This window comes from Aquarana catesbeiana, linkage group LG03 (genome assembly GCF_042186555.1).
Source record: "Aquarana catesbeiana isolate 2022-GZ linkage group LG03, ASM4218655v1, whole genome shotgun sequence".
Taxonomy (NCBI): Eukaryota; Metazoa; Chordata; class Amphibia; order Anura; family Ranidae; genus Aquarana; species Aquarana catesbeiana.
Window position 1 is genome coordinate 100654040 of NC_133326.1, and position 27159 is coordinate 100681198.

The following is a 27159-nucleotide window of genomic DNA, read 5'->3' on the forward strand; positions in this document are numbered from 1 at the left end:
TAGATTGGTTTGGCAAGAACGATTCTTCATGAATCCATGCTGATTACTGCTAATGATACCATTTTCATTACTAAAATCTTGTATATAGTCCCTTATCATCCCCTCCAAGAGCTTGCATACTTTTGATGTTAGGCTGGTACCATTCCAGTCAGTAGACTGTCAGTAAAAATTAGGAACAATGGTCTGGCAATTATTTGACTGAGTTCCCCAAGTATCCTCGGGTGCAAGCCATCTGGTCCCGGTGATTTATTAATGTTAAGTTTCCCAAGTCTAACTCTAATTCTGTCCTCTCTTAGCCATGAGGGTTCTTCCTGTGATGTTCTTTAAATTAGCACCAGAAGTGTAGGAAAAAGGGTTAAAGTATTTGTAGCTGTAGACAATCCCCTGTGCCAAGGCCCCCATATCCACCTTTAAAGCCCCCCTGGTATATAAGAACATTTATTATTAGGCATAGTGTAGTGAGCTATGATTCACTGTGTTAAGCCTCGTACACGCAATTGGATTTTCCGCAGACAAAACCTCAGACTTTTGTCTAAAGGCGTGTGCCTGGATTTTGTCTTGCATACAAACGGTACACAACTGTTGGCCAACAAACACGAACGTAGTGACTACTACGTGGTTTTTCAGCTCTTTAGCGCCACCTTTTGGGCTCCTTCTGCTAATTTTGTGTTAGTAGAAGTTTGGTGAGTGTTGATTAGCGCTTTTACTTTTCATTTAGCTCTTTTCAGTTTGTTTCTGAACAGCCATTTGTCAACCAGACATGTTGCGGAATCGGAGGAGATAACGTGTTATTATTGGCCTTGGAGTTATTGCTTTGACCCAAGTCCACTGGCATTGTTGACCTCCTATATTAAGAAGCAGGACACATGCATGAGGCTTTTAATTTATTTTTTGGTTGAATAATAATGATTTGATTTGTTATATTTTCTATATTTTTGGATGCATAGAATGCACTTTTTGGTTAAGTTCTATTGGCAGATAGCATGTCTAATTTTATTTGTTTTCTTTTTTTAATGCACAATAAAAAAATTGTAGAGAACAATACTTGGCTATGTGTTTTACTTCAAATGACAATTTGGGAGTAGGCAGTAGGCAGTTACATTTAATAAAATACAATGTAAAATTGACAAGGGACACCAATAGAGTTGTATCTTTGATCTTAAAAACTACGGGATAATGGTGTTGAGGTAACTTGCCCAAAAAAAAAAAAAAAAATTTGTTTGCAATAACTCCATCAGCAGCACCTTTGCTGTACAACTCTTGCATGGAGGATCTTATTGCACCATTTATTCCCTCAGCAGCGTTCTCTGCCTGTATCATATGCTATGAGCAGAAAAGTGGTGGCATGCAGGAAAGGGGAGAGTAAAGGTGGGGTGCAGTAAAGATAGGAGATACAGTAAGTGGGGAATAGTAAAGGGGGGCATTGGCCCACTATGTATCTATGTATGTATCTACACCACATAAAGCAGCCCTTTCACTCCTTTTACTAAAAACAACATCAGCATGCATCTCTGCATGCAGATATGAAATCATCTTATATACATTAGTGAAACAAACACTTTTTGCTTTTACTTACAATTACCATTTTTCCACTTCCTGATTGAGTGAGGCACTGGTGATGTAACCCTGGCCTCACAGATGCATCCTGGGAAGGCTACATCACCAGTGCCTCTGCATGTTCCAGGAGGTAGTAAATGGAAATGGATTCATCTCTTAGTGCAAATGACCACCCTGAGAAGAATGCAGAGAAAAAGAAAAATAAGGTATGCAAGGAAAATAAACTTACAATTAACTATATCAACTCTGTTTGTAGACGGCCATTATTAAGCATTTATAAAAGGGGCCTTTTTTGTAGGCTTTAGAGAGGAACTACACTGCACCTGAGCACCACAAACTAAAAACTCTATTTCATTTAAAAAAATGTAATATTCAAAGCAAACTCCCTCATCAATCTATGTCTCCATGTTTTATTTTGTTTAGAAAATACTTTGAAAAACACTCTCCTTGCATTTCTGGTTGTGGCCATCTTAAATAAGGTCAGATGATTAATGTAGCATTTACTTCCTGGAATCCATCTGCCCTTAGCTCAGGCATGCTGACAAGAGGGTGTGCTTCCTTCCTGAAGACTCCTAGTATGTATGACATCATTTGCCTAGGCCTGGAAACCAGGAAGTAACTGAAGAAATGTAAAAAGAAAGTTTAAAACAAGTAAATGTGAAATACTTTTCTATCTATTTACTAATACTAGCAGCATAAGGATTAAAAATAGTCAATGTTGATTGAGGGAGTGAAGTTCCACTTTAAGATAAGAGTGAAAGTCCTTTTTAATATAAGGGCATCTTGTGGTTGGTAATATCCAGTTCCACATGAACTGTTGGGAATGTTGGCTGACACATTCCCTGGGAGCCAAGAAAAGTCCTGTGTAAACTATGAGCCACCAGCATTGTAGCTACACAGGACTATAATTCTCCTCATGTGACAGCACAGATTGGCCCATCAAGTGAGTCATATGCCCCTCTGTACCCAGAGTTACTGGTTATTTCCTTCACCGACTGACACTAATACTAATTAAAGGGGTATTAAAGTATACCCGAGGTATGTCTGGAATGGCGAAAACACAGGTTTGCTCAAAACTTTGCCTTTCATTTACACCACAGTATCAGGTGGTAGCAACAGCTGTAGGCTTAGGGCAACTCTCAAGCAGACCGTGACATGATAAAGTTGTGGTGGATTATAACAAGGGATGCTCAGACAGCAACACCTTAAAGGGATAGTTCACCTTTACCACAAAACTGCCTATGCAGATAAAGGGCATCTATAGATAAAAACAAACTATGCAGCTCTGACTAAAGTTGAATAAAACCCTTGCTATAGGTGTATGCTACATACCTTATGAAACCTGTCTGGAATACAACCAGGACGTTGCTAGGTACTCCCAGGACGTTGCTAAGTGAGGCCTAGTCATCCTCCACCATTACAGGAGTGAGCTCTTAAATGCTGAGCTCAGAGCTACTGCATCAGGGGGAAGAAAGAGTATGTGAGGGGCTGAATCAGAGAAAGAGCTCACTCCTGTGAGAGTGGAGGTAAGCAGTGAGGACTAGGCAATGTTCTGGGTGTACATAGCAACGTTCTGGGAATATTCCAGTCAGGCTTCATAAAGGTATGTAAATCGCTTACACCTATAGCAAGGGTAATATTCAACTTTAGTCAGAGCTGCACAGTTTGTTTTAATCTGACCTCCATAGGCATTTTTTTTGTAAAGGTGAACTATCCTTTTAAGGTGCCAAGTCTCAAGAAAAAAAATCAGTGTGAACTGTAAGGGCTTTGCCAAGTAGCATTACTGGAAATAAGCAGTTGACAACATGAAAAGTACATCATGTAAAACTGGCACCTCTTTCTCTTGGAACAGATGCAAATTATCATGCTTGTAATAAGAACATTTACAGCAACTATATTAGCGGTCTAAAATCTCACAAAGCTGCCTGAGGGTCTTCCATAAAACTTTATGTTTGAGCCCTGGTTCACACTGGTAAGATTTGACAAATCGCATTTCATATCGGCGGCAATTGCCGGCAATGGCTGTCCGTTTTCTTCCGATCTCTCCATAGAGAACAGCAGGGCTCTGACAGGTCCATCCCTGCACAATGAGCAGAGACGGACCTGTCATCCACCTGCTCAGCGGGGATCAACGGAGCGATTTCCTGCTGAGCTAGAGGAGTCCATCCAACAGATCCGCTCCGTGTGAACCCAACCTAAGGGGGCGTGGCAGGGGGTGTGTCCTATACCTACATACTTTTGGTAATAGGTGTGCCTCATAAACCATCTCCAAAAGTTGGGAGGTATGCACTAGGAAGGTCACAAGAATTATGGAAATAGATCAAGGGCTGTTTCTTGTTCCTTTAACCAATAGTCACTGGAGAAGGAAGTGAGGAGAAATCTCCCCAACTCTGAAAGAGAGCAATTAAAACCTGTCAAAGGGTCTAATGCCTCTCCCCAATTCAAAATTAAAAAGCCTGATCTTTAAAGCACCACTGATGGGGTCCAAATAGCAGTGCTCAAATTTACAAATCCAGAAGTGCCCATGTCCCCTGCCACCTCCCCTCTGTTCCAGTGCTGCAGCCTCCATCATTGCAGAAGTCAACACTTTCGTGAGTGTTGGATATATGGGTTTCCTGTCGTGTGTTGGTAAATGCCTAATATTCCAATGTCACTATAGAACCAGACACCACTCCATTGCAGAGAAGTCAAGTGAAGTTTCTTTAGCAGCTGGAACTCCCTGGAGTATTTATCTCATATATAATACTGAATCCCACTCCCCCAAACCCCTTCCCCCCTGGCGCTTATTTACGGTAGAAAAATACAAAATAAAATAAAAAATAAATAAATGTGATTATACAGAAATAAACAAATCCCTTAGCATGCTGCTGCATTAAAGTGGTTCTTCGCCTCAGCTCAAAAAAATTAAGAGTTAGCAAGCCAGGGGTCCAGCACAGTCCTCACCCGAACCAGTTCTTCACCGGTCTTCAGACGCAGACATGTTTACTATGGGCCGCCCACTGCGCTGCAATTTGTGAATGGTCCTGCAGCCTTCAGGGACCTGTGTTTCCCAGTGCCTGGAATACGACCAGGACGTTGCTAGGCACTCCCAGGACGTTGCTAAGTGAGGCCTAGTCATCCTCCACCATTACAGGAGTGAGCTCTTAAATGCTGAGCTCAGAGCTACTGCATCAGGGGGAAGAAAGAGTATGTGAGGGGCTGAATCAGAGAAAGAGCTCACTCCTGTGAGGGTGGAGGTGAGCAGTGATGACTAGGCCTCACTTAGCAATGTTCTGGGAGTACATAGCAACGTTCTGGGAATATTCCAGTCAGGCTTCATAAAAGGTATGTAAATCGCTTACACCTATAGCAAGGGTAATATTCAACTTTAGTCAGAGCTGCACAGTTTGTTTTAATCTTACCTCCATAGGCAGTTTTTTTGTAAAGGTGAACTATCCTTTTAAGGTGCCAAGTCTCAAGAAAAAAAAAAATCGCTAAGCACTTTGCATCAAACCTGTTAAATATGGAATGCTGGCAAGCAAGGTTTGTTAAAGGGCTGCTTCCAAGATGTGCCAAGGGAAATCCATATCAATAACTAATTGAATTTGCCTGTGACACGTATTCTGCCACTTACTCTGTTTGAAAAGTGCTTGAATACAAACACATTTAGGTGACAGAGGCAATCAGTATGAACTGTAAGGGCTTTGCCAAGTACCATTACTGGAAATAAGCAGTTGACAACATGAAAAGTACATCATGTAAAACTGGCACCTCTTTCTCTTGGAACAGATGCAAATTATCATGCTTGTAATAAGAACATTTACAGCAACTATATTAGCGGTCTAAAATCTCACAAAGCTGCCTGAGGGTCTTCCATAAAACTTTATGTTTGAGCCCTGGTTCACACTGGTACGATTTGACATGCGATTTGACAAATCGCATTTCAAATCGGCGGCAATTGCCGGCAATGGCTTTCTGTTTTCTTCCGATCTCCCCATAGAGAACAGCAGGGCTCTGACAGGTCCATCCCTGCACAGTGAGCAGAGACAGACCTGTCATCCACCTGCTCAGCAGGGATCAATGGAGCGATTCCCTGCTGAGCTAGAGGAGTCCATCCAACAGATCCGCTCCGTGTGAACCCAACCTGAGGGGGCGTGGCAGGGGGTGTGTCCTATACCTACATACTTTTGGTAATAGGTATGCCTCGTTCCCATCTCCAAAGTTGGGAGGTATGCACTAGGAAGGTCACAAGAATTATGGAAATAGATCAAGGGCTGTTTCTTGTTCCTTTAACCAATAGTCACTGAAGAAGGAAGTGAGGAGAAATCTCCCCAACTCTGAAAGAGAGCAATTAAAACCTGTCAAAGGGTCTAATGCCTCTCCCCAATTCAAAATTAAAAAGCCTGATCTTTAAAGCACCACTGATGGGGTCCAAATAGCAGTGCTCAAATTTACAAATCCAGAAGTGCCCATGTCCCCTGCCACCTCCCCTCTGTTCCAGTGCTGCAGCCTCCATCATTGTCTGCAGAAGTCAACACTTTCGTGAGTTTTGGATGTATGGGTTTCCTGTCGTGTGTTGGTAAATGCCTAATATTCCAATGTCACTATAGAACTGGGCAGTTACAGAGAGGTTAGAAGATGAAACCATGGCGTGTGGCAGGGCACATAGGCATCCAATGCTCCGGAAAGTATTGAATACTGAACACAGTGCTGGAGATTGCAGAGTTGCCACCTCATCCCTCTAAACCTGAACACCTTTGAATTACACAGGTTCTGAGGCTAATTAAATGCAGATAAGGCACCAAGTGAGTTTAATTACCACCTTAATCAGCCACAGAACCTGTGTAATTATTATGTGTTTGGGTTTAAAGGGATGAGGTGGCAACCATAGCCAAAGGAGAGGCGAGTATAAGACTAGAATATAACAAATATGGCAGCGCTGTAAATTAAAGTGAGTAACAATACCAGTGTGAAATGGGGCTAGTTGTTTGAACACAGATAAATAGCTAACACAGTAGTTAAAACCTAATTCAATAAGTGTTCACTGGACAGTCATAATACAGTGAATAAGAAGTCCAAATAAATATTGTGGGAAGACATAAGCTCGGACACCAGTCTTTAAAGTAGGAAATGTAAATAGAAAAAATTCTTCCACCGCACCACTGTGGTAGCTGAAAATAAAATGCGCGCTTACCAAAAGGCAAGCACAGGGGGGCTTGCGACCTTAACCCGGTCGGGGCCTTTAACAGGAAGGACTTGTAGGGAACGACATTCCACTTCATAAAGCCAGAGGGGTGATAATACCGCTAGTCCACCAGGCCACAGGAAATCAATCTTTACAAGGAGGTTTAATAAAGACTCCAAGCTGGGGGGTGGTTCTCATTTTAGAGGTACCCCGGGAAAAGAGAGGGAGACAACATAGCGTAATCCTGGTTTTACGGTTTATTGTAAAAATTAAAATAACACTTACAGTGTAGCAGATTCGTATAAGCATAAAAAGCCGGCCGCTTAAAACGATCACCCGTCCTGCAGACGGTAGATGCAGCACGTCAGCTCGCCCGACGCACGTTTCGTCACACTCTGACGTCGTCTGGGGCACCGTCTGTGCCCCAGACGACGTCAGAGTGTGATGAAACGTGCGTCAGGCGAGCTGACTACCGTCTGCAGGACGGGTGATCATTTTAGCCGGCCGGCTTTTTATGCTTATACGAATCTGCTACACTGTAAGTTTTTAATTTTTACAATAAACCGTAAAACCAGGATTACGCTATGTTGTCTCCCTCTCTTTTCCCGGGGTACCTCTAAAATGAGAACCACCCCCCAGCTTGGAGTCTTTATTAAACCTCCTTGTAAAGATTGATTTCCTGTGGCCTGGTGGACTAGCGGTATTATCACCCCTATGGCTTTATGAAGTGGAATGTCGTTCCCTACAAGTCCTTCCTGTTAAAGGCCCCGACCGCGTTAAGGTCACAAGCCCCCCTGTGCTTGCCTTTTGGTAAGCGCGCATTTTATTTTCAGCTACCACAGTGGTGCGGTGGAGGAATTTTTTCTATTTACATTTCCTACTTTAAAGACTGGTGTCCGAGCTTATGTCTTCCCACAATATTTATTTGGACTTCTTATTCACTGTATTATGACTGTCCAGTGAACACTTATTGAATTAGGTTTTAACTACTGTGTTAACTATTTATCTGTGTTCAAACAACTAGCCCCATTTCACACTGGTATTGTTACTCACTTTAATTTACAGCGCTGCCATATTTGTTATATTGTTGTGTTAATGTGTGTATCTCACATAGAGAGGCTGCTTATGTTATCTGGTATCTTTTTTAATTTATTAGGTTATTTTCGTCACTATTTTGGTAATACCCTTTTTGGTCATTCACAACACTTCACTAACAGGCACTATTTTGGTGCACTACAGCGCGGTATTTCTCCTACTATGAGTATAAGACTAGGTTCACACTATTGCGAATTGGATGCGGATTTTACCACATCCAATTTGCACGTCAGGAGATTGTAACCGGCTCTCTATGAAGCCAGTTCACACATCTCCGGTGCGAATTGCACAGGAGTCCTGTACGTCTTCTGATCCATTTCAGGTTCGAATTCAGCCAAAAATTAGTGCTGGAATCAGACCTGAAACGCTGAACAGGGACGCACCGGACCCCTGCTGTGAGCCGCTCCGCGCTGCGGTTTGAATCCAGTCTTACAGCTCTTCTTTTGCAGGGCACTGGATATTTGGATGAGTTTCTTCCCCGACAGGTTGAGTAACTTAAAATAAAAAAAACTTGCTGAAAAACAAGAAGTACCGTATCTCCAATAAAGTAAATAAATACTAACCACTCCAGCTGCTTGCATTACCAGACACCACTCCATTGCAGAGAAGTCAAGTGAAGTTTCTTTAGCAACTGGAACTCCCTGGAGTATTTATCTCATATATAATACTGAATCCCACTCCCACAAACCCCTTCCACCCTGGCGCTTATTTACGGTAAAAATAAATAAATAAATAAATAAATAAATGTGATTATACAGAAATAAACGAATTCCTTAGCATGCTGCTGCATTAAAGCGGTTCTTCGCCCCAGCCTCAAAAAAATTAAGAGTTAGCAGTCCAGGGGTCCAGCACAGTCCTCACCCGAACCAGTTCTTCACCGGTCTTCAGACGCAGACATGTTTACTGTGGGCCGCCACTGCGCTGCAATTTGTGATTGGTCCTGCAGCCTTCAGGGACCTGTGTTGTTTCCCAGAATGTTGTGGGGGGTATGGGGGTAGGAGAACCTCTGGTGGATCACCTCGGCGATCCGACCGGAAGTTGTTGAAGCGGGTACCTGTGAAAACTAGGTACCCGCTACCCCCCGCCACCAAAATGTGCTAAAAATAGAAGTGGAGCCGAGTAGGAGGGCACAAAGCAGAACTTCCAACTTTAGGGCGAAGTTCCACTTTAATCCCCCTCAAAAAATAAATATAAAGAGAATCAATCAGAATCCTCCATGCAACGCTTCACCTGGATAATCTAAAGATCTACACAAAGTGCTGATATGATTAAATTCTGACGTATTACAACTATACAAAATGCTCCACAAACAATACTCCCAATCAAATATCAAGCAAACCATGAAAGAGATTTACTAAAGCTGGAACACTCAGAATCCGGAGCAGCTGTGCATGGTAGTCAGCTTCTAACCTCAGTTTGTTCAATTAAGCTTTGGCAATAAAACTGGAAGCGGATTGATTTCTATGCAGAGCTGCACCAGTTTTTGTAAATCCAGTTTCCCCTATTATGTGTAAAAATAAATCTACCCAGTGTCCAAACAAATAATCACATGAATATAATCCTAAAAACCGTAGTGTTCATGGTGAAAGGAAAGAAAATTGCATAATCTATGGTTTGTTTAATAGGAACAGAAAGAGCACAAACTGGGACAGACAGGAATAGGTACCGTGCCTTAAAAAAGTATTCACACCCCTTGAAATTTTCCACATTTTGTCATGTTACAACCAGAAAAATGTCTTTTTTTGGGATTTTATGTGATAGACCAACACAAAGTGGCACAAAATTGTGAAGTGGAAGGAAAATGTTAAATGGCTTTTAATTTTTTTTACAAATAAATATGTGAAAAGTGTGGTGTGCATTTGTATTCAGCCCCCACTGAGTCAATAATTGGGGAACCACCTTTCGCTGCAATTACAGCTGCAGACATTTTTGCGGATGTCTCTACCAGCTTTGCACATCTAGATAATGACATGTTGCCAATTCTTCTTTGCAAAATAGCTTAAGCTCTGTCAGATTGGATGGAGAGTCAGTGAAAAGCACATTTTCAAGTCTTGCCCCAGATTGCCAATTGGATTTAGGACTGGATTTTGGCTGGGCCATTCTAACACATGAATATGCTTTGATCTAAACCATTCCATTGTAGCTCTGGCTGTATGTTTAGGGTCCTTGTCCTGCTGGAAGGTGAACCTCCACCCGAGTCTCAACCTTTTGCAGACTTGAACACTTTTTCTTCTAAGATTGCCCTGTATTTGGCTCCATCCATCTTCCCATCAACTCTGACCAGCTTCCCTGTCCCTGCTGAAGAAAAGCATCCCCACATGATGCTGCCACCACCATGTTTCACGGTGGGGATGGTGTGTTCAGGGTGATGTGCAGTGTTATTTTTACGCCACACACAGCGTTTTGCTTTTAGGCCAAAAAGTTACATTTTGGTCTCATCTGACCAGAACACCTTCTTCCACATGTTTGCTGTGTCCTCCACATGGCTTCTCACAAACTGCAAACAGAACTTCTTATGACTTTCTTTCAACAATGACTTTCTTCTTGTCACTCTTCCATAAAGGCCAGATTTGTGGAGTGCACGACTAATAGTTGTCCTGTGGGCAGATTCTCCCACCTGAGCTGTGGATCTCTGCAGCTCCTCCACAGTTACCATGGGCCTCTTGGCTGCTTCTCTGATGAATGCTCTCCTTGCCCAGCCTGTCAGTTTAGGTGGACGGCCACGTCTTGGTAGGTTTGCAGTTGTGCCATACTCTTTACATTTTCAGATGATGGATTGAACAGTGCACGGTGAGATGTTCAAAGCTTGGGATATTTTTTTATTACGAAACCCTGCTTTGAACTTCTCCACAACTTTATCCCTGACCTGTCTGGTATTTCTTGGCCTTCATGATGCTGTTTGTTCACGAAGGTTCTCTAACAAACCTCCGAGGGCTTCACAGAACAGCTGCATTTATACTGAGATAAAATTTCACACAGGACTTTGAAGGCAATTGTTTCCTCTGGATTTTAGTTAGGGGTATCAGAGTAAAGGGGGCTGAATACAAATGCACGCCACACTTTTCACATATTTTTGTAAAAAATGTTGAAAACCATTTATCATTTTCCATCCACTTCACAATTATGTGCCACTTTGTGTTGGTCTATCACATAAAATGCCAATAAAATACATTTATGTTTTTGGTTGTAACATGTCAAAATGTGGAAAATTTCAAGGGGTATGAATACTTTTTCAAGGCATTGTAGATGTCACAGATGGAGGAAGAAGACAGAAAGAGACAGGGAAAGGATAAATAGGTAGATTGAGAAACAGACAAACAGACTGGTAAAGGTAACATGGACACAAAGACAGACACAGGTAGGTAGGGCCAGACATTGACAGGTAAGGACAGAAGGGACAGAGGTAGATACCGATAAACACAAGTAAAGAGAGCTAAAACACAGATAGGGATAGACCAGTGATGGTGAAACCTTGGCACCCCAGATGTTTTGGAACTACATTTCCCATGATGCTCATGCTTTCTGCAGTGTAGTTGAGCATCATGGGAAATGTAGTTCCAAAACATCTGGGATGCCAAGGTTCGCCATCACTGGGCTAGACAGACAGACAAAAGTATTTGGAGACAGAGAGGGAAAAACACAACGGGTACGGGATAGAAAAGCAAAGACAGAGCAAAACAGTTTAGGACAAAAGGGACACAGACAGGAAGAGACAAAGCAAACAGACACTTGGGAAGCCATTGGGGATACAGGTAAAGACAGACCGAAAAACACAGGTAAGGAAAGAGATAAGGGGGGATAGAAGGGGTAACCACAGGCAAGGAGAGGCTTACAAGCACAAAGCTTTCAATATTCATCTTCAGAGACGAGCCTGCACAGAGCTTCTCTTAGCAGATCCCTCAAACAAGTACTTTAAAGGGAATTTTCAGTTTAATGCTCTGGCAGCTCAAGTAATACAGAGAGGCCTCTTCAGCCTTAACCCTCACATCACTACCCAAGACTTACTGCTGTTGTTACGTTATAAGGAAACCTTCTCTGAAATAATACAAGCATAGAGAATAATTACCTATGATTAGAAGAGTTAAAACACCTGATTTTACAGGCAATGAGATTATACTTATAGTGTAAGTAAATCTGGGCAGATGTGGAAAGATGAAAGAAAAATTACTGTACAATTGTTAAAAAAAAGAACACTATGTGTATATGGATCCCTTAGGTTAATGACAGCGGACCTTTAAATGATTGGTTGAGTTTACACCATTTAGGGCAGTAGACACTGTAGGTAGTTATTTATTCCACTTTATGAATATGACTCTTCAGCGAGCACTACTACAGCCAGAACCATTCGAGGAGAAGGCAAGTATGCAGCTTCTGATTTGCAGCTCTTTTGGCAGATTATTAGTTCCCATCACTGCACAATGCCTTTCATTTAAGTCCTTCCAGTCAGCCTAGCAATTACATCAATGGCTCAAGAAACATTGGAAGATTTCTTAAAGACATAAAAGGCAGGAATTGGCAGTTTTGATCAGGAAGTACATTTTGGAACAGCTTGCTGCAAATCCAGAAAGTCTCAGTTAACGTTCACATGTAAAAAAAAAAAAAAAAAAAAAAAAAAAGAAAAAAGGCTGTTTTCCCATGACTTGTACATAGTATATATACATATATAGCATTTATACATTAATAAAACCTTGTACCTTGGCATCTTAAAGGGACTGTATAGTGTTTTGCATATTGTTTCTATAATATGGTCATAGCTTAAACACTCAATATTTCTTTTTTCTATTTATTTAGTCAGGTAAATATGAAATATTGTACATTGGTTTCTAAATTCCAATTATCTGCCAGCAGGTGACACTTTGAGACTCGTGCACATAAGACAGTATAACAGTGGGAGACCCTGCTACTATGTAAATGGGCATAAAAGTGAAACTGGATTCTCAAAGCTGCAGTTTGAGAAGCTCTGGCAGGTTAATTGGGAACATAGAAAAATGGTGTTTTACATTTTCCCCGGATTTGCCAATTCTGGATCGGGGCCGGGAGCTTGAAGGTTCCAAAGAGTATTGGGCGGGACAGAACCTTAAATCCGGTGTCCAGAATTTGATAATTCCCAGCAGCCTGTGCGAGTGCACAGGTGTGCAGGGGCCATATAAGACTGATAAGAATTAGTGCAGTAGCAGGTGGAGTTGGAGTTGTTGCAGCCAGGAGGGAGATGTTCTCCTGTCTAGCAACAATACCTCCCCCCCAGACGGAACTCCATGTGGAAGAAGTTGCAGGACATTGGACCGAGACAGTTGGTCCAGATAAGAGAGTCTATGAGACTAGAACTAAGGCAACTAGGAGAAAGTCTTTGAGAGCTAGAGGAATCTGTGTCTCGGAGGAGTGAGATCGCCTGAGGGTATCAGGAGACCTTCTACCTAGAGGCTAAGAGTGGGCCCATGTAGCGAGGTACTGCAATTTAGGACCCTTTCACACGTGCAGACCATCTGTCCGTTTTTCATCCATCCGTTAGATGGAAAACGGACATCAATACATCTCTATGGAAACATGGATGTAAACAGATGATCATCCATTTACATACATATCAGTCAACATCCATTTTTTAAAATGGATCAAAGCCCTATTTTTGTTCCATTAAAAAAAGCAGAACAAACGAAAAACAGATGTAAACAGATAAACGGTCCGTTTTTGCATGAAAATATTTGAAAAAATGGCTCCGAGGCTCAAGTGGTTAAGGACTGTCGGATGTGAAAAAACTGATGAAAAAACATGACTGAACTGATGAAACGAACGGTCCATACGTGTGAAATGGGCTAAGGGAGCCTGAGGAACCTGTGGTCGGGGAGACCATTGCCAACAGTAGCGGAGCTGCTGACCGTAGACAGGCAGGCTAGCATTTTTTCGTTACCTGTTGTTGCTTTGCGAAGCATGAGAATTTTTGTACGAATGGGGCTCCTTTTCACACGTTCCAGCTTCTCAATACTTCCTGACGAGAAATGATTTTTGCTTACAGAGCTCAGTAACTGAAATCCAAACATGAGAAGTAGTGTGTTCCATTTAGGCAGTGTTCTCCTTGCTTCAGTCAGCTTTTTCACAATTTTTAATTTGAGAGTGTCTAACAGAAAATAATATCTTTCACATACATACTGCCCAGAACATCCCACCAGTCAAAAAATGACCAACATACAGTGGGGCAAAAAAGTATTTAGTCAGCCATCAATTGTGCAAGTTCTCCCACTTAAAAAGATGAGAGAGGCCTGTAATTGTCATCATAGGTATACCTCAACTATGAGAGACAAAATGTGGAAACAAATCCAGACAACCATATTGTCTGATTTTTGAAAGAATTTATTTGCAAATTATGGTGGAAAATAAGTATTTGGTCAATATCAAAAGTTCATCTCAATACTTTGTTATATATCCTTTGTTGGCAATGACAGAGGTCAAACGTTTTCTGTAAGTCTTCACAAGGTTGTCACACACTGTTGCTGGTATGTTGGCCCATTCCTCCATGCAGATCTCCTCTAGAGCAGTGATATTTTAGGGCTGTCGCTGGGCAACACGGACTTTCAACTCCCTGCAAAGGTTTTCTATGGGGTTGAGATCTGGAGACTGGCTAGGCCACTCCAGGACCTTGAAATGCTTCTTACGAAGCCACTCCTTTGTTGCCCGGGCGGTGTGTTTGGGATCATTGTCATGCTGAAAGACCCAGCCATGTTTCATCTTCAATGCCCTTGCTGATGGGAAGAGGTTTGCACTCAAAATCTCACGATACATGGCCCCATTCATTCTTTCATGTACACGGATCAGTCTTCCTGTTCTTGTTTGCAGAGAAAAAGCCCCAAAGCATGATGTTGCCATCCCCATGCTTCACAGTAGGTATGGTGTTCTTTGGTTGCAACTCAGCATTCTCTCTCCTCCAAACACGATGAGTTGTGTTTATACCAAACAGTTCTACTTTGGTTTCATCTGACCATATGATATTCTCCCAATCCTCTTCTGGATCATCCAAATGCTCTCTAGCAAACCTCAGACGGGCCCGGACATGTACTGGCTTAAGGAGGGGGACACGTCTGGCACTGCAGGATCTGAGTCCCTGGCGGCGTAGTGTGTTACTGATGGTAGCCTTTGTTACATTGGTCCCAGCCCTCTGCAGGTCATTCACTAGGTCCCCCGTGTGGTTCTGAGATTTTTGCTCACCGTTCTTGTGATCATTTTGACCCCACAGGGAGAGATCTTGCGTGGAGCCCCAGATCGAGGGAGATTATCAGTGGTCTTGTATGTCTTCCATTTTCTAATTATTGCTCCCACAGTTGATTTCTTCACACCAAGCTGCTTGCCTATTGCAGATTCAGTCTTCCCAGCCTGGTGCAGGTCTACAATTTTGTTTCTGGTGTCCTTCGACAGCTCTTTGGTCTTCACTATAGTGGAGTTTGGAGTGTGACTGTTTGAAGTTGTGGACAGGTGTCTTTTATACTGATAACAAGTTCAAACAGGTGCCATTAATACAGGTAATGAGTGGAGGACAGAGGAGCCTCTTAAAGAAGAAGATACAGGTCTGTGAGAGTCAGAAATCTTGCTTGTTTGTAGGTGACCAAATACTTATTTTCCACCATCATTTGCAAATAAATTCTTTCAAAAATCAGACAATGTGATTGTCTGGATTTGTTTCCACATTTTGTCTCTCATAGTTGAGGTATACCTATGATGACAATTACAGGCCTCTCTCATCTTTTTAAGTGGGAGAACTTGCTAAATTGGTGGCTGACTAAATACTTTTTTGCCCCACTGTATATAACAGAGGTTCAGTTCTTTTCTGCTCACTGAGTGCTGAATGCTCCAATGGGGCGAGGATGTGGTTCAACGCATTATTATACAGTTTCCGGAACTTGTAGAAAATAGATATACAGAATCTCACAAAAGTGAGTACACCCCTCAGATTTTTGTAAATATTTTATTATATCTTTTCATGTGACAACACTGAAGAAATTACACTTTGCAGCAATGTAAAGTAGTAAGTGTACAGCTTGTATAACAGTGTAAATTTGCTGTCCCCTCAAAATAACTCAACACACAGCCATTAATGTCTAAACCGCTGGCAACAAAAGTAAGTACACCCCTAAGTGAAAATGTCCAAATTGGGCCCAAAGTGTCAATATTTTGTGTAGCCACCATTATTTTCCAGCACTGCCTTAACCCTCTTGACCAAGGAGTTCACTGGAGCTTCACAGGTTGCCACTGGAGTCCTCTTCCACTCCTCCATGACGATATCATGGAGCTGGTGGATGTAAGAGACCTTGCGCTCATCCACCTTCTGTTTGAGGATGCTCCACAGATGCTCAATAGGGTTTAGGTCTGGAGACATGTTTGGCCAGTCCATCACCTTTACCCTCAGCTTCTTTAGCAAGGCAGTGGTCGTCTTGGAGGTGTGTTTGGGGTCGTTATCATGTTGGAATACTGCCCTGCGGCCCAGTCTCCGAAGGGAGGGGATCATGCTATGCTTTAGTATGTCACAGTACATGTTGGCATTCATGGTTTCCTCAATGAACTGTAGCTCCCCAGTGCCGGCAGCACTCATGCAGCCTCAGACCATGACACTCCCACCACCATGTTCGACTGTAGGCAAGGCATACTTGTCTTTGTACTCCTCACCTGGTTGCTGCCACACACGCTTGACACTATCTGAACCAAATACGTTTATCTTGGTATTATCAGACCACAGGACGTGGTTCCAGTGATTCATGTCCTTAGTCTGCTTGTCTTCAGCAAACTGTTTGCGGGCTTTCTTGTGCATCATCTTTAGAAGAGGGTTCCTTCTGGGATGACAGCCATGCAGATCAATTTGATGCAGTGTGTGGCGTATGGTCTGAGCACTGACAGGCTGACCCCCCACCCATTCAACCTCTGCAGCAATGTTGGTTGCACTCATATGTCTATTTCCCAAAGACAACCTCTGGATATGATGCTGAGCACGTGCACTCAATTTACTTGGTCGACCATGGCGAGGCCTGTTCTGAGTGGAACCTGTCCTGTAGACCACTGTATGGTCTTGGCTACCGTGCTGCAGCTCAGTTTCAGGGTCTTGACAATCTTCCTATAGTCTAGGCCATCTTTATGTAGAACAACAATTCTTTTTTTCAGATTCTCAGAGAGTTCTTTGCCATGAGGTGCCATGTTGTACTTCCGGTGACCAGTATGAGAGAGTATTGCCCCGTACACACGGTCGGATTTTCCGATGGAAAATGTCCGATCGGAGCGTGTTGTCGGAAATTCCGACCGTGTGTGGGCTCCATCGGACATTTTCCATCGGATTTTCCGACACACAAAGTTGGAGAGCAGGAGATAAAATTTTCCGACAACAAAATCCGTTGTCGGAAATTCCGATCGTGTGTACACAAATCCGACGGACAAAGTGCCACGCATGCTCAGAATAAATAAAGAGATGAAAGCTATTGGCCACTGCCCCGTTTATAGTCCCGACGTACGTGTTTTACGTCACCGCGTTTAGAACGATCGGATTTTCTGACAACTTTGTGTGACCGTGTGTATGCAAGACAAGTTTGAGCCAACATCCGTCGGAAAAAATCCTAGGATTTTGTTGTCGGAATGTCCGAACAAAGTCCGACCGTGTGTACGGGGCATAAGACCGATAACACACCTGCTCCCCATTAAAACCTGAGACCGAACAGTAACACTAATGAGTCACATGACACTGGAGAGGGAAAATGGCTAATTGGGCCCAATTTGGACATTTTCACTTAGGGGTGTACTCACTTTTGTTGCCAGTGGTTTAGATATTATTGGCTGTATGTTGAGTTATTTTGAGGGGACAGCAAACTTACACTGTTATACAAGCTGTACACTCACTACTTTACATTGTAGCAAAGTGTCATTTCTTCAGTGTTGTCACATGAAAAGATGTAATAAAATAGTGCAATGCCAGGCTCTCCTGCAGACTCTTCGGCTTCGATCACACATGTTCATTGCAGGAACGCGCGCAAATTCATGCGTTTTTTCCACAATGCTCAAAAACACGAAGCACTTCTGTAGTGGTGGTGCCATTAATTCTTTAAAGTGGTTGTAAACCCCTTTTTAGAACTTGTACCTATAGGTAAGCCTAGAATAAAGCTTACCTAATACCTATAGGTACGGTAAATATCTCCTAAACGTTCGCCGTTTAGGAGATATTTACCTTGTAATACGCCGATGTCATCGGCACATGCACTGTGAGGAAATGGCCCTCCGAGCCGTTTCTTCCCAAGCGAGTGCCGTGACTGGCGGCTCCGGCATGCATGTGTGGGAGTGACATTACGCGCTCCTGCCAGTCACACAGTCGGAGTCCAGGGCCCCAGAAGGAAGAGGGGCGAAGATGGATGCGGCCTCCAGCGGGGACATTGCAGGCTTCGTTTGCATGTAAGGGCCACATAATGGGCTAGTATGCGATGTATACTAGCCCATTATGCTTATACTTTGCAGGGTTTGCAGGGAACAATATGTCAATCCAAAATTTCATATTCCTGATATGTGCCTGCTGTGCCATGTACTTGTAAGAAAAATGATCCTGTTCTCTTTGTATTGCTTCCTCTTTGTGTGAAATCCTTGGTGTTCCTGACAGTCCCTCTGCTCTCAACCCACCCCTCCCCCACACCTGCACTGCCATTCACTGCAAAGACCAGTGTGTAGGGATGCACCAATACTGGTATTGGTGCCAATACCAAGCATTTGAGTATCAGTCGTCCAAATGGTCCTGATACAGAAACCGATACTTTGCGATGCAATTTGCGTCAATACAAAATGAATGAGCGCAAATCGCACTGCAAAAAACGCATGCGATTTGAACAGGAATGCAGTGTGATTCCTTTCCGAAACGCATGCATTTTCCCCCACTGCTCCTGTGTGTGTAAAAAAACAGATTAAAGCGCCATCTAGTGGGCAGTTACATTTTTTTTAGGATTTACAGTACATATCTGGCAGCAAATCAGGGCCACTGGAAGTCTTCAGAGGGCTGGAGGACATGTAGATGCGGTCCGCCCCCAAGCTGACATCACTTCTGCCCTATACCCATGGGGTCCCGGAACGTCTCCTCCAGCCCTGTGTGCACCTCCAGCGGCCCTGATTTGCTACCATCGGTGGACCAGGACAGCTATGTTGATTATTTCGCAATGTGGCCAGATATGCACTGTGAGTTCTAACATTTGTTTAAACTTCCCACTAGATGGCGATTTGAACCCTTTCTATACATACACACACAAGAGCGGTGGAGGAAACTGCATGCAATTCAGACAGGAATCACACTGCAGTCCTGTTCAAATTGCATGCGATTCTTTGCAGTGCGATCTGCAACAGGACTGCAGTGCAATTTTTTTTAGTATTGACGCAAATCGCACCACAAAGTATCGGGACTCGGTACTATGTGCACCGTTTAAGAGAAATTTACTGTACATGCAGCCAGTGACATCACTGGTCACTCGTGCTGTTCCTTCAGAGCTCTATGTCGCGACCGGCGGCTCCTGTGCGCATGCTTGGGAGTGACATCATCGCGGCTCTGGCCAGTCACAGAGCCGGAGTCCGAGAACCCAGAAGCAAGACCGGTGAAGATGGAAGCTGTCTCCAGCGATGACATTGCATTGCTGGAAGGCTTTGTTTTCAGGTAAGTTGCACATAATTTGCTAGTATGCAATGCATACTAGCACATTATGCCTTTGCCTTGCAGGTAAGAAGAAAAAAAAAAAAAAAAAACGTGCAGTGGTTTATGACCGCTTTAAACTGAATGGGTTGTTTTACAAGGTGAGGGGTCACATATACTTTAAATATGGCTGTCTAATGAAATTGCACCTGAAATTGCCAAAAGTAGTACAGAAAATACTTTTGGGAATCGGTTCGGCGGCGCTAAGTCGATTTGGACGGTTCCATTGCAGGCAATAGCCGCTGATTTGGCTTGCGATTTGACATGTCAAATCGCATTAATGTGAACCAGGGCTAAAATATAAAATGGTTCTCTAATACAGCTACTGGCCAAGTAAGCTTTCATTATACAGTTGCTTTATAAAATATCTTGCTCTTCGCAAAAATATGCATAACCTTAAAGTAATAAAAATTGTTGACTTTAAAAGAGAAGTATGGGAATGTTTGTTTTTTTTTTTTATTCATACTTACCTAGGTGGATGCAGTATCAGTCTGATGCTGCATCTATCCCCTGCCTAATCTAAGACTGAGCGATCAAACACCGCTGATCGCTCCGTTCTCAGAGCTCCCTGAGCAGAGAGTTGCTGATTGTCAGTGTCCATCTCTCTGCTCATTGGAGCACTAGGCTGTAGAGGGGGCGGGAGTAGCCCTGCTCAGGCACTCAGTGGCTTACTGAGAGGGTAAGCCGGGTGCCAGTCCAGGGTTCTGGGTGGATCCTGTGATCCATAGGAGAAGTACAGCCAAACAAGCTTTGTCTGTAATTCTCCTTTAAAGGGAAATTCCAGCTTCCACAATAAATATTTTTTTCAAATAATCCAAAAGTACAGATGATTAAATAGGTGATGTATTGTGTGCAGCAGAACAAAAATGTTACTTCGGCACTGTCTGAAACAGTATAATACATGATAAAAAATGTTATTAGCATAGACCATGATGGTGACAACAGATTTTTCATACGGGTGTGACAAGACCGGGACATGCAGAAAACATTCTATTCTGCACAGAAATAAGCATTGAATAATCACCAAGTGTGCCAAGAGCATGGCATTCCCATACCATCATTATGGATGAATGTGGAACTACTAGCCCATACCAACTTTACAGACGATCCAGATAAAGAGGGCAATTTATCAAAACTGGAGCAGCCTGAATCTGGAGCAGCTGTGTATGGCAACCAATCAGCTTCTACCTTTCATTTTCAAAGGCTAACAGAACAAGCTGATTGGTTGCCATACACAATTTGGCTTTCTTTCCTTTATTTTCACCTGTTGATCTGGCCAGTAAGTCTGATGTCTTTCAAAAGAACAAGCTGTCCTGCAGATGTAGCCGTTAGAAGACTGAGACAGACAATTTACAACTGACAGTGGTGTTTTTATTTATTTATGTAAAACCTTTATAAACCTTTATCCCAAAAGGAAAAAACAAACAGTTTGCTGTAACTGCTTAAAGAGCGTTAGCTGGAGTTCAGCATCAATTTGTTAGTGTATCTAAATCTCCTAGTACATCTAACACTCCCCTCCCCCTAGAATGACAATGCTGCTGTCCAAAGGTACCCCCTGTGCTCCTTCATCCAGAGTGGGGACACTCTAGTACAGGAGGTGTTTTACTGGCCTGATCACCAGGTGAAAAAAGCCTAAAAAAGAAAACCAATGCAGTCACCCCATCTAATGATTGCTAAGCTGCAATATATTACATTTTTGGTTTTGGGTTTATTCACTTTTATTAAATGTTTATAATTTGGCTGAAACTTATAGAACATGAAAATAATTCTCACATTACAACCAGAATTTGGAAATAACGACATCAAACTAAATAAATTACTAATCAACAATATAACCTGCCTTAAGTCACCTTAGGAATGGCACTAGGGGAATATTTCTGCTATGTCTGCTTTTCTCAGCAGAAAAGAACTGATGCATGTACTGTACATACGTAGGTTTATTAAAAATAGATGAATTCTCATCTCCGTAAAGCTGCAACCTCATCTGAAATGGTCTCTGTTATATATACAAGCTGTCCTTAGTCATTTCTTACACCTGCCTAAATGGGTAGAGTACAACTAAGAACACCGTGTACACCGAGACTTCATGATGAAGAGGGCCGATGATGCTGGAACAATCGGAATCTGTACCAACAAACCAGACATTTAAATCTGTAATCTATCATACAAAAAGAAGAGTCTCTAAAGGAAAAATCGAAGGAATTCTCTAAGGAATAATGCAGGAAACCAAAATCCAAAATTTCAATGCACAAAACCACTCGTCCTTCTTACATCTCTTTTCAATCAATTGGATGGAACAATCAATCGACATGTGACCAAATCTGTAGGACCAGAACCAAAAGATGCAGGTTTAGAGTCCAAGTCTAATCATATTGGAAATGAGCATGTTAAAAAAATGAGATAGGGCAGCTGTCTCCAAACTGCAGCTCGCAGGCCGGATGTGGCCCTTTGCTTACCTTTATCCAGTCCCTGGGGTACCATGTCATCCACTGACACCAATGATGGGGCACCATTCCTCCCACAGACAACAATGATGGGGCACCATTCCTCCCACAGACACCAATGATGGGGCACCATGTCATCCACTGACACCAATGATGGGGCACCATTCCTCCCACAGACACCAATGATGGGGCACCATTCCTCCCACGGACACCAATGATGGGGCACCATGTCATCCACTGACACCAATGATGGGGTACCATGTCATCCACAGACACCAATGATGGGGCACCATTCCTCCCACAGACAACAATGATGGGGCACCATTCCTAGGGCGGCACAGTGGTGTAGTGGGTAGCACTCTCGCCTAGCAGTAAGAAAGGTCGCTGGTTCGAATCCCGACCACGACACTACCTGCCTGGAGTTTGCATGTTCTCCCTGTGTCTGCGTGGGTTTCCTCCGGGTACTCCGGTTTCCTCCCACACTACAAAGACATGCTGGTAGGTTAATTGGATCCTGTCTAAATTGTCCCCTAGTATGTATGAATGTGAGTTAGGGACCTTAGATTGTAAGCTCCTTGAGGGTAAGGACTGATGTGAATGTATAATGTATATGTAAAGCGCTGCGTAAATTGACAGCGCTATATAAGTACCTGAAATAAATAAATAAATAAATAAATTCCTCCCACAGACACCGATGATGGGGCACCATTCCTCCCACGGACACCAATGATGGGGCACCATGTCATCCACTGACACCAATGATGGGGCACCATTCCTCCCACAGACACCAATGATGGGGCACCATTCCTCCCACAGACACCAATGATGGGGCACCATTCCTCCCACAGACAACAATGATGGGGTACCATGTCATCCACTGACACCAATGATGGGGTACCATGTCATCCACTGACACCAATGATGGGGCACCATTCCTCCCACAGACAACAATGATGGGGCACCATTCCTTCCACAGACACCAATGATGGGGCACCATTCCTCCCACAGACACCAATGATGGGGCACCATTCCTCCCACAGACACCAATGATGTGGTACCATGTCATCCACTGACACCAATGATGGGGCACCATTCCTCCCACAGACAACAATGATGGGGCACCATTCCTCCCACAGACACCAATGATGGGGTACCATTCCTCCCACAGACAACAATGATGGGGCACCATTCCTCCCACAGACAACAATGATGGGGCACCATTCCTCCCACAGACACCAATGATGGGGCACCATTCCTCCCACAGACAACAATGATGGGGCACCATTCCTCCCACAGACAACAATGATGGGGCACCATTCCTTCCACTGACACCAATGATGGGGCACCATTCCTTCCACTGACACCAATGATGGGGCACCATTCCTTCCACTGACACCAATGATGGGGCACCATTCCTTCCACTGACACCAATGATGGGGCACCATTCCTATCACAGACAACAATAATGGGGGACCATTCCTCCCACAGACATCAATGATGGGGCACCATTCCTCCCACAGACACCAATGATGGGGGACCATTCCTCCCACAGACAACAATGATGGGGCACCATTCCTTCCACTGACACCAATGATGGGGCACCATTCCTCCCATAGACAACAATGATGGGGGACCATTCCTCCCACAGACACCAATGATGGGGAACCATTCCTCCCAGACAACAATGATGGGGCACCATTCCTTCCACTAACACCAATGATGGGGCACCATTCCTCTCACAAACACCAATGATGGGGCACCATTCCTCCCACAGACACCAATGATGTGGCACCATTCCTCCCACAGACAACAATGATGGGGCACCATTCCTCGCACAGACACTATTGATGGAGTACCATTCCTACCACTGACACCAATGATGGGACACTAGTCCTCTTACAGACACCAATGATGGGGCACCATTCCTTCCACACACAGCAATGATGGGATACCATTCCTCCCACATATACCAATGATAGGGCACCATTCCTCCTACAGACACAAATGAGGTGTCACCATTCCTGTCACAGAGACCAATGATGGGGCACCATTCCTCTCACAGAGACCAATGATGGGGCACCATTCCTCTCACAGACACCAATGATGGGGCACCATTCCCCCCAAAGACACCAATGATGGGGCAACATTCCTCTCACAGACAGCAATGATGGGGCACTATTCCTCTCACAGACACCAATGATGGGGCACCATTTCTCCCACGGACACCAATGATGGGGCACCATTCCTCCCACAGGCACCGATGATGGGGTACCATTCCTCCCACAGACACCAATGATGGGGCACCATTCCTTTCACACACACCAATGGTGGGGTACCATTCCTCCGACATATATCAATGATAGGGCACTAGTCCTCTTACAGACACCAATGATGTGGCACCATTCCTCTCACAGACAGCAATGATGGGGCACCACCATTCCTCCCACAGACACCAATGATGGGGCACCATTCGTCCCATAAACACCAATGATGGGGCACCATTTCTCCCCCACACACCAATGATGGGGCACCACCGTTCCTCTTACAGACACCAATGATGGGGCACCATTCCTCCCACAGACACCAATGATGGGGCACCATTTCTCCCACAGACACCAATGATGGGGCACCATCATTCCTCCCACAGACAGCAATGATGGGGCACCATTCCTCCTACAAACACCAATGATGGGGTACCATTCCTCCCACAGACACCAATGATGGAGCACCATTCCTCCCACAGACACCAATGATGGGGTACCATTCCTCTCACAGACACCAATGATGGAGCACCATTCCTCCCACAGACACCAATGATGGGGCGCCATTTCTCCCACAGACACCAATGATGGGGCACCACCATTCCTCCCACAGACACCAATGATGGGGCACCATTCCTCCCACAAACACCAATGATGGGGCACCATTCCTCCCACATATACCAGTGATGGGGCACCATTCCTCACACACACTGATGGGGCACCATTTCTACCTTGAATACCAACAATAGGGCACTATTCCTTCCACTAAAACCAATTATGGACATTGTTTGCTTTCACTGACACCACAGCATTTTCTAATAACTGGCCCTTTGTTCAAAAAGTTTGGAGACCTCTGACCTAGGGGGGGGAATAGCATAAAAACAATATTTTTGGCAAACAGAGTACTAGAAAGTATTCAGGTCGTGCATTGTGGCATGCTATAGAATGTTTTTTTTTTTTGTTATTGCTTATGTATATTGGGGTGACATTCAGATGGCACCACATGGCACGTATAATACCCATATGTTGTAGTAAAGCACAGTAAATTGCGTGTTTTACTCCTTATTACTGAAATGTACAAGTGTAAATCCAACCTCGATAAGTCATCAGAATGCAATTTATTTTGCTTATTTCGGTAGGAAGTGCAAAGTGAAAGAACTCTGCATATAGTGCAGTGACCCAAAGCCTCCTATCTGATCCTAATTGATCCTGCTGCACTAAACAGAACTTTAATTGTACAAAGTACAGCAGATCTTAGTATCCAATATTTAAAAGTACAGTACTGTATAGCTTTTTGTTAACAGGCTCTGCCTTTCGCAGGTAAATCAGTGTACACATGATCAATAAAATGTGCTCTGAAAAATACAAGAATGTGGCAACTCAGTATATACTGTACCTGTCATTAAAAAATAAATCCATAGGGTGTCCCCCATATATAGTTTACTGATTGACTGGAACTGTCATGTACACTGGTCATTGAATATATATATTGTTCTTTTGCTAGCTGTTGATACTGGAAAATACTTTATACTGGCGTGGACTGTGTATTCATTAACATTTTGTTGGTCTGACAGTTCATATCTGAGTTTCCAGCATAGGACTGGGTAGTTACTGTGTGTATTATGAACCAGACAGACACTGGAGGTTGGAAAGGAAGGTCTGTAGGAAGTGTAGAGGAAGAACACAGCAGTGTGATTATGCTCCTTTGTTGTCCAATTAGAGGGCAGGGGACACCATGGAGCCTCAAACCTGCAACAGGAAACAGGGGTGTCACCTTGCAGGCTTTGCAGTGTTGCACTGGTGATTAAATAGAACAGGTAGAAAATTTTCCATTTTTGGCAAGTAAATCCGTTCCTGTGTATGTATGCCATCTGCTGTTTGCCTGGACTACTTTTTAAAAAACAGCAAGGTAACAACACATACAATACAAAAAAAGTCAGGTAAGTCACCTTACCTTCCAGCAAGTCCCTTGCCAGACCAGGTTCAGCCCCTGTAGACCGAACAAAGTCTGACAGGACTGAGTCCATATCCAGAGTCATGTGATCATGTAGTGACGCTGCTCGCCCAGCAGCAGCAGCAGGACCAGAATGATGCTAGTAAAATGATTCCATCTGAAATACAGAACAAAGCAGACATGTCAGTCTCTATAGCAATAAAATAATAAGGTGTCACTGAATCAAATTGTTATCAGATTTTCTTCTGATTTTGTCTTACAAAAAGCAGAAGAAACATGCATGACCATTAAATCCTGTGGAGCTCTCTACACTGTTCAGCTGCAAGTCAGTTGCATTTTTAAAAGTCCTGCATTGCATACTGCATTTTTGGTGTGGTAAAAAAAAAAAAAAAGCACCAAAAATGCACCTCTCCAGTGAGATGAATGGAAAAAATGGTTGCGTTTTTGGGCGGGTTTGGAGTTATCTGTCTTTTTCACAGGTGCAAAGCACACTAGAAATGCAGCAAAAACACATATATATTTTTACCATGTTTTTGCAACGGAGCAGTGTGAAAGCAGCCTAAATGGCAGTGCATTGTGGACCATACAATTTTTTTCCATAATGATGTGAACATTCACAATACCAAAACATCTTTTGCACTAATCAGATATCTCAGCTTCTGCCTTCTGATTCTAAAAGAAAACAGGAACAGAAGGCGCACCAGCTTTGTAACACTTGAGTTTATTAAAAAGTAAAATTGCATACTCACAAACGAGTGATAAAATCAGACAGATGATAAAAAGTCCATAATTTGCATCATCCAGCAAGATCTGCTGGCCAGTAAACTTAGGTGGGATGTAAAGTCCAAAGTAAGCTAACGCGTTTCGAGGGGTGTCCCCTCTTCTTCAGAGCTAGGTTTGGAATGCAGGTAGACGGTTTATATATGATGGCTGGGATAAAGCCTTCCCTCATGTGCGAGGGCCAATGCAGTTGATTATATATATATATATATATATATAAA

General features: G+C 43.4%; 1 protein-coding gene across 3 annotated transcripts in view; it reads right to left on the reverse strand.

Moving 5' to 3' along the window:
- OTUD7A (OTU deubiquitinase 7A) overlaps positions 1-27159 on the reverse strand; it is a 408641-nt gene that overhangs the window by 153105 nt on the left and 228377 nt on the right. For all 3 annotated transcript variants that reach the window (XM_073618877.1, XM_073618876.1, XM_073618878.1), the window contains one exon: positions 26159-26315. In XM_073618877.1, the coding sequence (XP_073474978.1) occupies positions 26159-26243 (85 nt within the window). In that variant the 5' untranslated portion in view covers positions 26244-26315. The remainder of the gene's footprint in view (positions 1-26158; positions 26316-27159) is intronic.